Source organism: Rissa tridactyla, chromosome 5, assembly GCF_028500815.1.
Source record: "Rissa tridactyla isolate bRisTri1 chromosome 5, bRisTri1.patW.cur.20221130, whole genome shotgun sequence".
NCBI lineage: Eukaryota > Metazoa > Chordata > Aves > Charadriiformes > Laridae > Rissa > Rissa tridactyla.
Genome location: NC_071470.1, coordinates 24,200,476 through 24,213,255, shown reverse-complemented (window position 1 = coordinate 24,213,255; position 12,780 = coordinate 24,200,476). Strand labels below are relative to the sequence as shown.

General features: G+C 37.7%; 1 protein-coding gene across 3 annotated transcripts in view; it reads left to right on the top strand.

Annotated features, from left to right (window-relative positions):
• Window positions 1–12,780, top strand: part of NCAPG (non-SMC condensin I complex subunit G) — a 30,233-nt gene that overhangs the window by 16,497 nt on the left and 956 nt on the right. For all 3 annotated transcript variants that reach the window (XM_054201958.1, XM_054201957.1, XM_054201959.1), the window contains 8 exons: window positions 1,696–1,815; window positions 3,370–3,609; window positions 3,936–4,117; window positions 6,828–7,002; window positions 7,399–7,560; window positions 8,421–8,565; window positions 11,348–11,440; window positions 11,902–11,980. In XM_054201958.1, the coding sequence (XP_054057933.1) occupies window positions 1,696–1,815; window positions 3,370–3,609; window positions 3,936–4,117; window positions 6,828–7,002; window positions 7,399–7,560; window positions 8,421–8,565; window positions 11,348–11,440; window positions 11,902–11,980 (1,196 nt within the window). The remainder of the gene's footprint in view (window positions 1–1,695; window positions 1,816–3,369; window positions 3,610–3,935; window positions 4,118–6,827; window positions 7,003–7,398; window positions 7,561–8,420; window positions 8,566–11,347; window positions 11,441–11,901; window positions 11,981–12,780) is intronic.

Here is a 12,780-nt window from a genome sequence, read left to right as displayed (position 1 = left end):
AGCAGAACTGCAGTCCATCCCACTCCTACCAATATGATGCCAATACCAGTAACAGATGCCCAGAACCTGGAGAAGAGTTGCAGGTCATCAGGAGAGCACACAGAGTGCAGCATAAAGGCAAACTAGCCACTCCATCCAGTAAGTTAGTTTCATCGAGGGCCCAACTTAAATATCTCTATGCAAATGCAGGTAGCATGGGGAATAAACAAAAAGGAGTCAGAGATGTGTGCATATCTGGTCTTACTGGCATCACGGAGACGTGGTGGGATGGCTCCTATGACTGGAGTGTTTGAATTGAAGGATACAGGCTCTTCAGGAAGGACAGGCCAGGGAGATGAGAAGGGGGTGTCGCCCTCTATGTCAAGGACCAGCTGGAGTGCATGGAGCTCTACCTGGGAACGGATGAGGAGCTGACTGAGAGCTTATTGGTCAGCATTAAAGGTAGGGCAGGGACAGGTGACATTACAGTGGGGGTCACCCTGCGGGGGGCGTCACAGGCCACCCAACCAGGAAGACAGAGCAGATGAGGCCCTCTATAGACAGACAGGAGCAGCCTCACTACTGGAATGGCTTCCTGGAATGCATTGATGAGAACTTCCTTCTCCAAGTGATAGAGGAGCTAAAGAGGAGAGGTGCCATGCTGGGCCTTGTTCTCACCAACAAGGAAAGGCTGGTGGGGAATGTGAAGCCCAAGAGCAGCCTTGGCTGCAGTGACCATGATATGGTGGAGTTCAAGATCCTTAGGGTGACGAGGAGGGCGCACAGTAAGCTTGCTACCCTGGACTTCAGGAGAGCAGACTTTGGCCTCTTCAGGGATCTCCTTGGCAGAGTACTGTGGGATAAAGCCTTGGAGGGACGAGGGGGTCAAGAAAGCTGGCTAATATTCAAGCATCACCTCCTCCAAGCTCAGGAGCGATGCATTCTAATGAAGAGGAAGTCAGGCAAAAATGCCAGGAGGTCTGCATGGATGAACAAGGAGCTCCTGAACAGAAGAAGGAAGCCTACAGAGGATGGAAGCAAGGACAGGTAGCCTGGGAGGAATACAAAGAAATTGTCCAAGCAGCCAGGGATCAGGTTAGGAAAGCTAAAGGCTAGATAGAGTTAAATCTGGCCAGGGACGTCAAGGGCAAGAAGAAAAGCTTCTATAGGTACGTCTGTGACAAAAGGAAGACTAGGGAAAATGTGGGCCCTCTCTGGAAGGAAACAGGAGACCTGGTCACCTGGGACATGGACAAGGCTGAGGTACTCAATGAATTTTTTGTCTTGGTCTCCACTGGCCAGGGGCTCTAGCCCTTAGAACTTGAAACTGGGTGGTGTTTCTCTGCAAGAATGCTCATATCTTTTATGAAGAAATGCGTAGGTTTGTTGTGTTTGTTGTTGGGTGTTTGTTTTTTTATTTCACAAATTTCATAATGAGTGGTCAGTTCAATTTTGTTTGAAAACAAATATTTATTAAAAACAAACACAAAGCAAAACACTCGTGTAATTTTTGCCATTATTTTACTACTGCTTTGAAACGGCCTACTCAATCTGCTTCTGTTTGTATCTAGATAAACAGAGTATATAGTATCTATCACTTTCCAATCTTGTATCAAAACTAGGTTCTTTTTAGTTTCAGTAAGCACATCTTAGTAGTTGGTTTCTTATTTTTGATTTATGTATTTCAACTGTAAAGTCTAATACTGTTGTTTCCAGATACTTCCTGGCGTAACTAATGTCCATCCAGCTGTGAGAAATATGTCAGTTCTGTGTTTGGGTTGCTGTGCCCTTCAGAACAAAGAATTTGCCCGACAACAGCTTGCATTGCTGTTACAGGTAAAAAGTCTGATGGGGAATGGAAGGGTGATCTGTGTGACTAAGTAAATAAAACTAGTCTTGTATCTGTAACAAGCTATTCTACGTAGTTATGTTATTTGAGCACCAATAATTCCTGATTTCCTAAAGATCTGGATCTGGAGACTGGTTTTATGTGGGTTTTTCTGATGTCTAATAATATTCAAGCTTATATGGTGTCTTGGTAGTAGCATGCCTTTCCTTTGTTGTCTTGAAAGTTTGTAGGAATTCTTTTCCTGTAAGGTCTCACTTTGTCTTATGGATTTGGATGAAAACTGTCATGTATTTATGTTATTAACATGGAAAAGAGAAGCTGTAGGATTCTGTAAGCCTTCCTTCCTTGGGAAACCAAACTAAAAATATGACTGTGATGGTTTGTTTTTAATTTCTGTTACATACTTACCTGTGATCTTGGGTGTCCAATTTAATTTCTGAATTATTAATTTTGTATGGATTAAGTAAGAGTTGTTAATTAGAGGATAAAGCAATATTCAAACCAACAAACAATAGCATGGCCAAACATCTATGAATATGGAACACATTGTGTGCTGTAATACCCACATCTCCCACCTTTGTGGTAAATGTTCTGATGCTGAGCTAATTATATAAAGGATGACACTACTGTTAACTTTTCAGACCCTGGCTTTAAAAGAAGTTCAGGGGGGCATTGTGCTTTATTAAGAATGTGTTCATGTACACGTTCAAGAGAACGGATAGCAGGCCTTGAGATTATATACTGGGCTCAGACAAGATGATAGAGCTGTCAGTCACCATAGCAGGAGAACTTCAGCTTCCTAAAAAGTTAGGAAATCCTACTGTTTTTAATCTGCCTTTGAGTATATCTCATCAAAAATCAGTTTGTTTAGGGAGGATTTCAGTTGTTTTAGCAGCTTAGTTTAGACTTAAGTAATTAATTTCTGTAGGTACTAAAAGCCATGTTCTTTGTGTAGGCTGCCATCAAAAGCAGGGTGTTGGGCTGAACACATCTAGGATCTCATAGATCACTGTATGGCTTTATTTGAACGTTAATTTGAACTATAATACATATAGCAACTTATGCAACTTTGACGTTTATTACTATCTTGCTCCCTGCTGTCTTTTTATATACTCTTTATTTTAATTAAGCTATACAGTATTTCAGTGCAGGGATTGTCTTATGTATTTTTTTCTGTAGTGCCTAGCACTATGAAGCTACTATAGGCAAATAGACTTTCTATTTGTCCAATGTCTGTTTAGAAGTTTGAACGATAAAATTATATCTCATACATGCACGCTCACTCTGTGAGTGAGAGTCAATTGATTTTATGTAATGGAAATTGCATAGGTGACTCGATAAATTCTTTCACAGACTGTATTATAAATCTAGGTTTAAACACATATCACACCTTCCTAAAGTCTGAAATTTGTCCAAAGTATTATAAAAAGCTTCCCAAATTAAACAATCCTACTAAAGCAAAAAATTTTATTATGCTTAATGTTAGTGATGATTGGTGATCTACTGTAAGATGATGTATGTATTTTCCTTATTAAACCTAGGTTTTACAAATAGATAATATAAAGGTAAAGCTCAGTGCTTTAAAGGCAATCTTTGATCAACTAATGCTGTTTGGGATTGAGCCATTTAAAGCTAGAAGAGGCAATGACTCTCAAAGTGAAGATGCACACATTACAGCTGAAAATTGTGAGGAAAAAGGTAAAACAATAGAGGAGGAAGAAGAAGAGACGGCCACGGTTCACAACCTCCTGCAGCTTCTTTCAGGTTTCTTAGACAGTGAGGTAAGAAATACTATAAAATTTGCTTTACTTCTGTTTTAAAGCAACTTTTGCAGAAGGTTTGCCATCCCATTAAGTTGCATGTGAACATTACATGATGTGTAATTGATTAATGGTTTAATGTTAAAATAGTTGTCCTAGAAAATGACCACAACTTTTTCACCGGTAAAGACTAATGTTAATCTTGAGTTAGCTTTGAATTCTGTTCGGGTGCAAATTTGTGAATGTAGGGAACTGATTGGCAAAATAGGATGTAGACTATTACTATGAAGTATTAGTGAAAAATGCTGTTGTTGCTGTGTTGTGTATATCATCAGTTCTTTCTTCAGTTTTCAGAGCTTAGGACAGAAGCTGCAGAAGGGATAGCCAAACTGATGTTCTCTGGGAGGCTGATTAGTGCCAAGCTTCTTTCTCGTCTTGTTTTGTTGTGGTATAATCCTGTGACTGAAGAGGATACTCGGCTTAGACATTGTCTGGGAGTTTTCTTCCCTTTATTTGCTTACGCAAATAGGTATGGCCTTTGTAAATTATGTGAAAATATACATTGGTCTAGCAGCTTTAGGAACCTCTTTTGATCTTGCACAAGTAGAAATAGCACAAATGCAAATTAGACCTAATGCTGTAGTTCTCCCTCCTGGGCGTATTACTTTTGAACGTATATAATCTCAACCTATGACTATTCTGAAGACTTTCCATTAATTCCCTCTTACCCCTGTGGCCTTCCACTTTTTTTCTTTCCTAAGCCTGTAATTGAAACTGTTCTTCAAGATGCTGAATAAAAGATTAATTTAAAAAGATGTGCTTTACTTATTTATGCTGTTGAGCACTACAGGTAGACTTTGAAGTGTTACTAAAAAGTAGCTAGCAAGAATGCTTCAAAAGAAAATAATCGGTGCACAGCAGATATCAAAGCAGCAGGCTGGTTGGTTGTGGTTTGGGTTTTGTTTTTGTTTGGTTTTTAATGAAATAGTATTCCAGTCTAAATTCACAGGAGATTCAAAATCTCCTGTTTATTTTGGTAGTGGACAAAAGAGGTAGAGAGGTTATGTAAGGGGATAGGAGTTTAAATAGTAATTCTCATCTCCTTTTACTTGCTCAAAGGCAAAAAAATGTTTAACTTGCTTTTGTTGATAGTGGGTTTAGCTAGTCTGAACTACCTGAGTTTTTATCTGCTTTTTTATGGTTAAGATTTAATTTAGGTGTATTACATACTACCTTTTCTATTTTTCCAAAACAAATTGAATTACATTTTTTGTGGCTTATAAATTGCGCTGTTAAGAGGAGTAGTTCAAAGAGGAGTTGGTTTGGAGAGGAAAAAAGACCAAACAAATGTGGATTTTGATGTTGTCAGGAAAAAAAAAAAAGAGGAAAATACCCAGTCTCCTACAGAATGGGGTTTTCCTTACTTAAATGCTTTTGAAAATAAGTAACAGAAAAACTAATTTTGTATGATTCCAGTATCTCTGATATCAAGTAATGAATTTAAGCTTTTATTTAACATTGATATTATTTTACCTATGAATGTTGTCTTCTGACCCAGTGAGTATATATTTTATTATTATTTTTTTTTAATTATAAGTCCTAATGATTGCTCATCTGAGTAATTCTATGTATTTCAAAATCACTTGCAAATGAGGGAACTCCTTCTGGCACTTCATTAGATTATCTTTTTCTTGAAAAGAAAAACAAGGTGTATGCTTTCAGCAAAAATCAGAAAAACGGTAAAAAAAATCCTAAATCTTAGTCTGGCCCATTGATTTGGAGTCTCTGTTTAGTTAGGAAACCTCATTGATTTTTCTCTCTCAAAACATTATCCGCATTCTGGATCACAAACGATTCATTTTAAGATGAATCATGGAGTGTCTTTGGTTACCAATGCTGTATTTTCAGACAAGAATTATTAATTACCATGTGTAATTCAGAACTGTCTGCAAAGTTGACATTTAGAAAAGGAAAACTCGGGTTATGATTGAGATTTTGCAGAGTTTCATACCTAATTTTGGTGCGGATCTCTCACCGAATTTTAAAATTCTGTTTGTTTTCTGAGTGTTGCTCTGTTAACCTCTTCATCTGGTCACAGATATAATCAAGAGGCTTACTTTTTAAAATTAAGTATTTGAACTCTGTGAGGGGAAAAAATGTTGATGGTGACTTCTATAGATAATCTGTCATGTCAGTACAGTGGCATGGCACACTAACAACAGGGACAGGATCCTGTAACCAGGGAAAAATTCTTATTCATGGAGGGTTTTCTGAAGAGTAATAAACTTTGGCAGCTTAAGAGGAGAAACTTCTGCCTTCTTCCTGTGCCTATATGCTGATAGACTTCTATTTATTTATTTAATTTACAGGAAATAATCTGAATGATGCTTCAGTTATGCTTGAGCCAATCTAAAGCCTTAAAGCTGCTGAAGGGGAGAGTTCTTGGTCCCATTCTTTCTTGCCCCAGTTTTAGTGCTCAAAAGGTCTTTTTGTCAGCTGATCTGGCTCAATAATCCAGCAGCGATCAGTCTGCTTTTTTGAAGTCATTTACTTTCTTAGTTTTTTCCTGAATCTGTTTGGGTTCCAATAGAAGGTTAACAAGTATCAGAAACAAAAAAGGCTTAACTTCAGCAACTAGTACCTTGTACTTTTTGTTTTTAGACAACTTGCTGCAGAACCAAGTGTAACATGATTTTTAGACTTGCTTGGCAGGAGTTATTAACTCTTCTGAGAAAAGAAAGCACAAGTATTTCTTCCAAAAATTTTAGCCACTGTATTTTTTTTTTTGCCAGGCTTCCTTGCTTTCTTACACAATGAGAAGTATCCCTAAAGAAAAATGCTAGCAGGAAGGAGGAATGAGCAGAAGAAGATTAATCTAAATAAAAGATTTATAGCAAATGTATTTCTGTCCCTTAAGAGACAATATATCTATATAGGTCGGTTAGATTTTCAGTAGTAAGGGTGTAAGGGTGAACTTTCAAACTGTTCAGAGGCAGTTAGTGTTATTTAGAACTTACTTGAAACACTGTGTGCTAAAACTTAAAAAAATTGGTTCTGTGAAGCAGTTTTGATGTCTTGTTCCTGCTGGCTGTCTCTACCTAGGTGGCTGCTCCCACTTTGCTTTGACTGATGTGTTGTAATGGGTTTCTGAACTTTCATCATAGAATAGAAAATTTAGAGGTGAATTGAGGTTTAATTTTATCTCATTATGCTACTTACGTTTGACTCAATTGAAACAGGTCTAACCAGGAATGCTTTGAAGAAGCTTATCTTCCAACTCTGCAAACACTATTAAATGCTCCTGCAACTTCACCTTTGGCTGAAATAGATGTCAGTAATGTTTCTGAACTGTTAGTGGACCTGACCAGACCAAGTGGACTGAAACCTCAGTCTAAAAAGTCTCAGGACTACCAGGTACAGTGTGTTAAACTGGAGGAAAACAGTATTTGTGTCTAGAGATTAAAAACTGACCCCTTTCACTTACTGCTAACTATCTGAGATCCTGTGACTGTTTAGGTAATTAAATCTTTTATCTTGAACTCTTCCCACCACCCACCCCCAATTTCCCCTCCCTCCTACAATTAAAAAATGCTAGTAGAAACTTGCATAATGCCTAATTGTCTATATTTGGAACAGTATTTATAGTATTTATAAAAATCTGTTGGTGTAAATACTCAAAATACTGCATTTTAAGAAAATGTTTACTCTCTGAAATTAGTCATTAGATGCTTAAATCAGAATTATCTCATTGTTGTCTTTTATAAATAGTTCCCAGCAAAATTTCTGATATCTGATTTCTTTCCTTTACAGGACTTAACAGTGCATGATAGTTTAGCAATGAAAATTTGCAATGAAATCTTGATGGACCCAACTGCACCAGATGTTCGTATTTACGCAAAAGCTTTAAACTCACTAGAACTCAGTAGTTCATCCACAGAAAATCTTCTGGTTCTCCTCAATGAGATTCTAGAGGTAGTACATAAATAACATGTTTACTGTTTTAATCACTAGCAATCTAATATTCTGATAAGCTTAACAATTAAGTGCCTTTTGTTTACTGTGGCAACGTGACTGGAATTTCTCTCTTAACCAGTCTTTGAAAATTAATTTTCGATGAGTCATTTACAAAAATCTGAGCTGATATTACTGGGTGATTTATGTATTTCAGCTACCATAGATAGTAAAACCAGCATAAAACAGTGTGCCTAACTTGATACATTTCAGTAGAGTTAAGTTCTTTTGATAGCTGTGGTGTAGTTAATTTTACTACGTTAAAACTAAATTCAATATTAAGTCTTTTTACAGTTTGGATAGCTTATCTTCAGTTAATTATTAACAGCTGAATTTTTATGCCTAAACTTACATAACTGTAAGATCATTAGGCAACATGAAAAGGGTGCTTGATTTAAGATAAGTGGGAAGGGATTACAAGGCTGATGTGAAAGTTTTTACATTGATGCTTTTATTAATATGAAAAAAATAAAGTAAAATTTGGGAGTGTGACGGAGGAAGGCAATGGTACATTGAAATGAATGCTGATCCACTATGGGCATATCATCCAGAGGAAGCAATGCTCTAGGAGTCAGCTGGAAATGTCCAGTTGCTTTAATGTTTTTTATGTTTCCTTTAAAAAAGAAAACCAAAACTTATTTTGGGTTTTTAGTGCCTGGTGTTGATGGGGAAAGTGTTTCTCCTTTCAGCTTGACTAATCATTTTCATGTCACACATTGTGTTCTTCATACAGTAAATTTAACTAATCCTATCAGTGGGTAAATTTAATGTATAAAAGAAATAGCTGTAAAATTAAGTAGCATTAAATGTTTCTTCTCCAGAAAGTGAAAGATAAACTGTGTCAAAGAGCTATTGAGAAGATCAAGATGAACTTGACCAAAGGCCCTGATGTGTGCAAAGACCACTCTGAAAGGACACAGGAAACTGACATCACGTTGTCTGAAAATACTTTTCAAAATGAAGAAGGTAAGTCAGGACAGGTGTAGTTTAGTAGTAGGTATACAGTTGAGTGACTTGTTTAGATGTGTATGAAAATAAGTTTTAGTTTTCCTCTGTTACATTAATCTACTTTTTGAAAAAAACGGGGAAGGTAACTTCTAGTAAATATGCATACAGTTTAAAATATTTGTACTGTTCTTGTTCTCAATATTGCTGTAGTATAACCAGTGCTGTATTTTGAGTCTTAAGGTCTGCTCTGCAGCTCTTTCTTTTTAACAAAGATAGTATTAAAATGGGCTGGTTTTTTCAGCTGTTTAGCACGCTCATGTGCCTGCTAAATGCTATTGCTGAGTACCTCATCTTTAGAATATGACTCGCTATCTTGGAAGAAGAAACAAGTACTTTGTGGGGTTTTTAGACTTTGGAGTTACCTGGAGTTTGCCCGTGCTTCTTCCAGACTGTATTAAAGCAGTATGTAGCTATCATCTTTAGTGTTGACACCGGTCTGTCTTTGTACCAGCTTATATGTTGGAGCCAGATTTGGTTTTATTGCTACTTAAGAGCTTGAAGTGGAAGTAGCTGGAAGACTTTCCACCACCTGCACAGTTTATGCAGCTGCACATGCCTTTGCAGTGTACATTACGCTGGTGGCACAGAAAGCCTAACATTTTTCAGCAGAAAAGCAATTGGATGAAACTTAGTTCAGTTTGCTTGCAGCAGTAAAGCAAAGATATTAACATGCAACTGTTTCAAGCAATCACCTTTTCTTTTAACATTTCTTTTAATTGTTTATATTTTATAGTGGATTATTTCAGGGCTTTAGTCTGTTTCTGGATCTTCTATGTTTATATCTTCAAATATTGATTGGATGGGAAGTTGGAAGTATGCTTTTGAGAAAATAGTTGTACTGTTTTCTGTACACTGCTGACTCCTGTGGAGCCTGCTGTCAACCAGCACCCCCAGATCCCTTTCTGCAGGGCTGATCTTGTGCCCAGCATTACTCCATCCCAGGTGCAGAATCTGCCATTTGGTCTTGTTAAATTTCATGCTGTTAGTGATTGTCCAGTGCTCCAATCTATGTAGATCCTGCTGTGAGGCATCTTGGCCCTCAAGAGAGTCAACAGCACCTCCCAGTTTGGTATCTCAGCAAACTTGCTAATGGTGCATTCAACTCCTGCATCCAGATCATTGATAAATATTGAACACAACTGGCCCTAGAATTGAACACTGAGGACCGCTGCTGGTGACCAGTCACCAGCCAGATGTAACCCCAGCCCTTTGAGCCCTGTCCTTTAGCCAGTTCTTCACCCAGCGCACTGTGAAGCTGTTCATCCCACAGCTGGACAGCTTGTCCAGAAGGCTGCTGTGAGGGATAGCATCAAAAGTCATCCAGAAAAACTACATCTGCCGCTTCCCTTCATCCACTTGGTGGGTGATATAGAAGGATATCAGATTAGTTAAGCAGGAATTTCCCTTTGTGAAGCCATGTTGACTGTGCCTGATGATTGCATTATTCTTTAAATGCCTTTCAATAGCACCCAGTATAATCTTCTCCATAATCTTTTCAGGAACTGAGGTCAGACTAACCTGTCTGTAATCCAGGTCCGTAGTTCCCTGGATCTTCCCTCACACTCTTCTTGTAGATGGGAATAACACTGTCTAGCTTCCAGTCAGTGGGGACCTCCCCAGACTCCCAAGACCTTTGGTAGATGATTGAGAGGGGTCTTGTCATAACATCCACTAGCTCCTTTGGTACTCTGGGATGAATCCTCTCAGGCCTCATGGACTTAGAATCATAGAATCATTTAGGTTGGAAAAGACCCTTAAGATCAATTGTAAACATGACATTGCCAAGTCACTAAACCATGCCCCCAAATACTACATGTACATGTCTTTTAAATACGTCCAGGGATGGTGATTCAGCCACTTCCCTGGGCAGCCTGTTCCAGTGCTTGATAACCCTTTTGGTGAAGATATTTTCCTATTATCCAATCTAAACCTCCCCTGGCACAACTTGAGGCCGTTTCCTCTTGTCCTACTGCTTGTTACTTGGGAGAAGAGGCCGATCTCCACCTCTCTACAACTTCCTTTCAGGTAGTTGTAGACAGCAATAAAGGTCTTTCCTGAGCTTCCTTTTCTCCAGGCTAAACAACCCCAGTTCCCTCAGCTGTTCCTCATAAGACTTGTTCTCTAGACCCCTGACCAGCTTCATTGCTGGTACTCATAGTACTCTGCTTTTTCTTCATTCTTATTAGTCAAGTGACTATATTCAACAATTATCAGTCCAATGTTTGGGTTTGTTTTGGTTTTTTTTTTTTTTTTTTTTAGATCTCCTCTTACTTTTAACATACTTTAGAAAGCCCTTCTTCCTATCTGACAACACTGGCCAGTTCCAATTCTAATTGACCTTTTGCCTTTCATGTCATCTCCCTGTGTACGTGAACCACAGCTCTGTAATCTTTCTCTGAAGGCTGACCTTGCTTCCGGAGATGGTACAACTTTTTCCTCTTGAGCTCCATGAGGAATTAGCTGTTCAGCCAAGCTTGTCTTCCACCCCTCTGGCTTGACTTCTGACACAGGGGAAGGGGCTCAACAATTGGCAGGAATAGTTTACATGTCACTGACCCATGTTGAAGGCAGGGTTATAGCCGCGTGGTGACATTTTAAGCTTCCTTCTAGCCTTAAGTTAAAGGAAAAGGTGGGGTTAAAACTGTGTCTTTTTTATATAACAGCTAAAATTTTAATTACGGGTACTTAAGAGAAATTAAAAGTTGATTATGACTTCTGCATGTGCTGTTCTGTTTGACAGAAAATAATAAAGATGCTTTTCATACTCCAGTTAATGAAGTTAAAAGTAAAGCAACTGCAAAATCAAAATCCACAAGAAACAAAGCTGGCAAAGGTATGCACTAGCTTTCTCTGGCCATGATACTAGTTGTTTTTAATAAAATAATTTCATACTAACTTTCTGTGAACATATAGATATAAAAACCATTCAGTCTTCATACTCTGTAGTTTTTAAAATTTTATTTGTTAAAAGATTAAAATAGTTTATTTTGTGGAAATTTTGGGGCTATTAGCCTCTCCCAACAACACAGATTTAAAAAAGAAAAAAAAAGTTCCAACTACAGGATTTCAAGATAATTTGGCCACAGTCATTTACAGTAACGTACAGGTGTTTATGGGAGAAGTGATACATTGCACGTTTTTTGTTGTTGGTTTTGTTTTGTCACCACATTCTGTCTGTGGTGACTGCATATTTATATGTTTCAATGCAATATCAAACACTGAAGACAGATACAAAACTAGTTTAAGAAAAGAAATGGTATCACGATATGAAAAGAGACTTTTGCTTATACTTAGGACCACAGAAAGCAGCAGCAGAACTGAGGTCTGTGAGCAGAAGAAAAACTGGCACAACTGTAAAATACGGTAGTGAAAGGTAAATCCTTTTCTCTCCACTATCAGAATCATGATGTCGGTTCTAGCAAGGAAACTTAATTCAAATGTTTTTCCTTCCCAAAACCTGCATCTTTAATATTCTGTATTGCTAATACACAGATAGATGTTTAAGGATAAAAAATATTATTTGAATTGGTACTTCTGAAACAATAGCAGATTTGACAGCTTCACATTTTATCATTGCCTAAGAGCCTGTAATTCTTTTCTCTTTTTTTTCACATACGATTTGTGCGTAGAGTTAACATACGTTCTAGCTGACAAAAGTTAGGTTTTTGGCTTACATTATTACTCTTCCAGTCACTTTTTCTGCTTTTTTAATAACTGTTCTGTGGAGGAATCAAACTCTTTATTTTTTATTTCTTTTTCCCCTTCCACGTTTTTGTTGCTTGTTTTTCAACATGTAGTTGATAAGCTTCTAGAAATGACTGATAAGTGAATATACGCAATGCATTCCTTCCCTTATGATCTTGTAGGATATAAGCATTAAAATCACATTATCTTTGTAATTTTCAGCTGTGCTCACTCTTTCTCAAGCAAGTAATCCACAGACTTTAGGGAGACCAGGGTCAGTCGTTCCTGTTTGCCTATTGGGTGTGTTTGCTTTGGTACCACCTAATCTTTTGGGGGTTTTGTTTATTTTGCAACTACTAACACTTACTCATACCGCTATATCACTTGGAAAACATTTAATATATTCTTCTCAAAAAATAAGGAGTTTATAACTATTAAGAAGTACTTTTGCTTTTTAAGACCATGTTTCAAGTTTTTGGCCTTACTTTA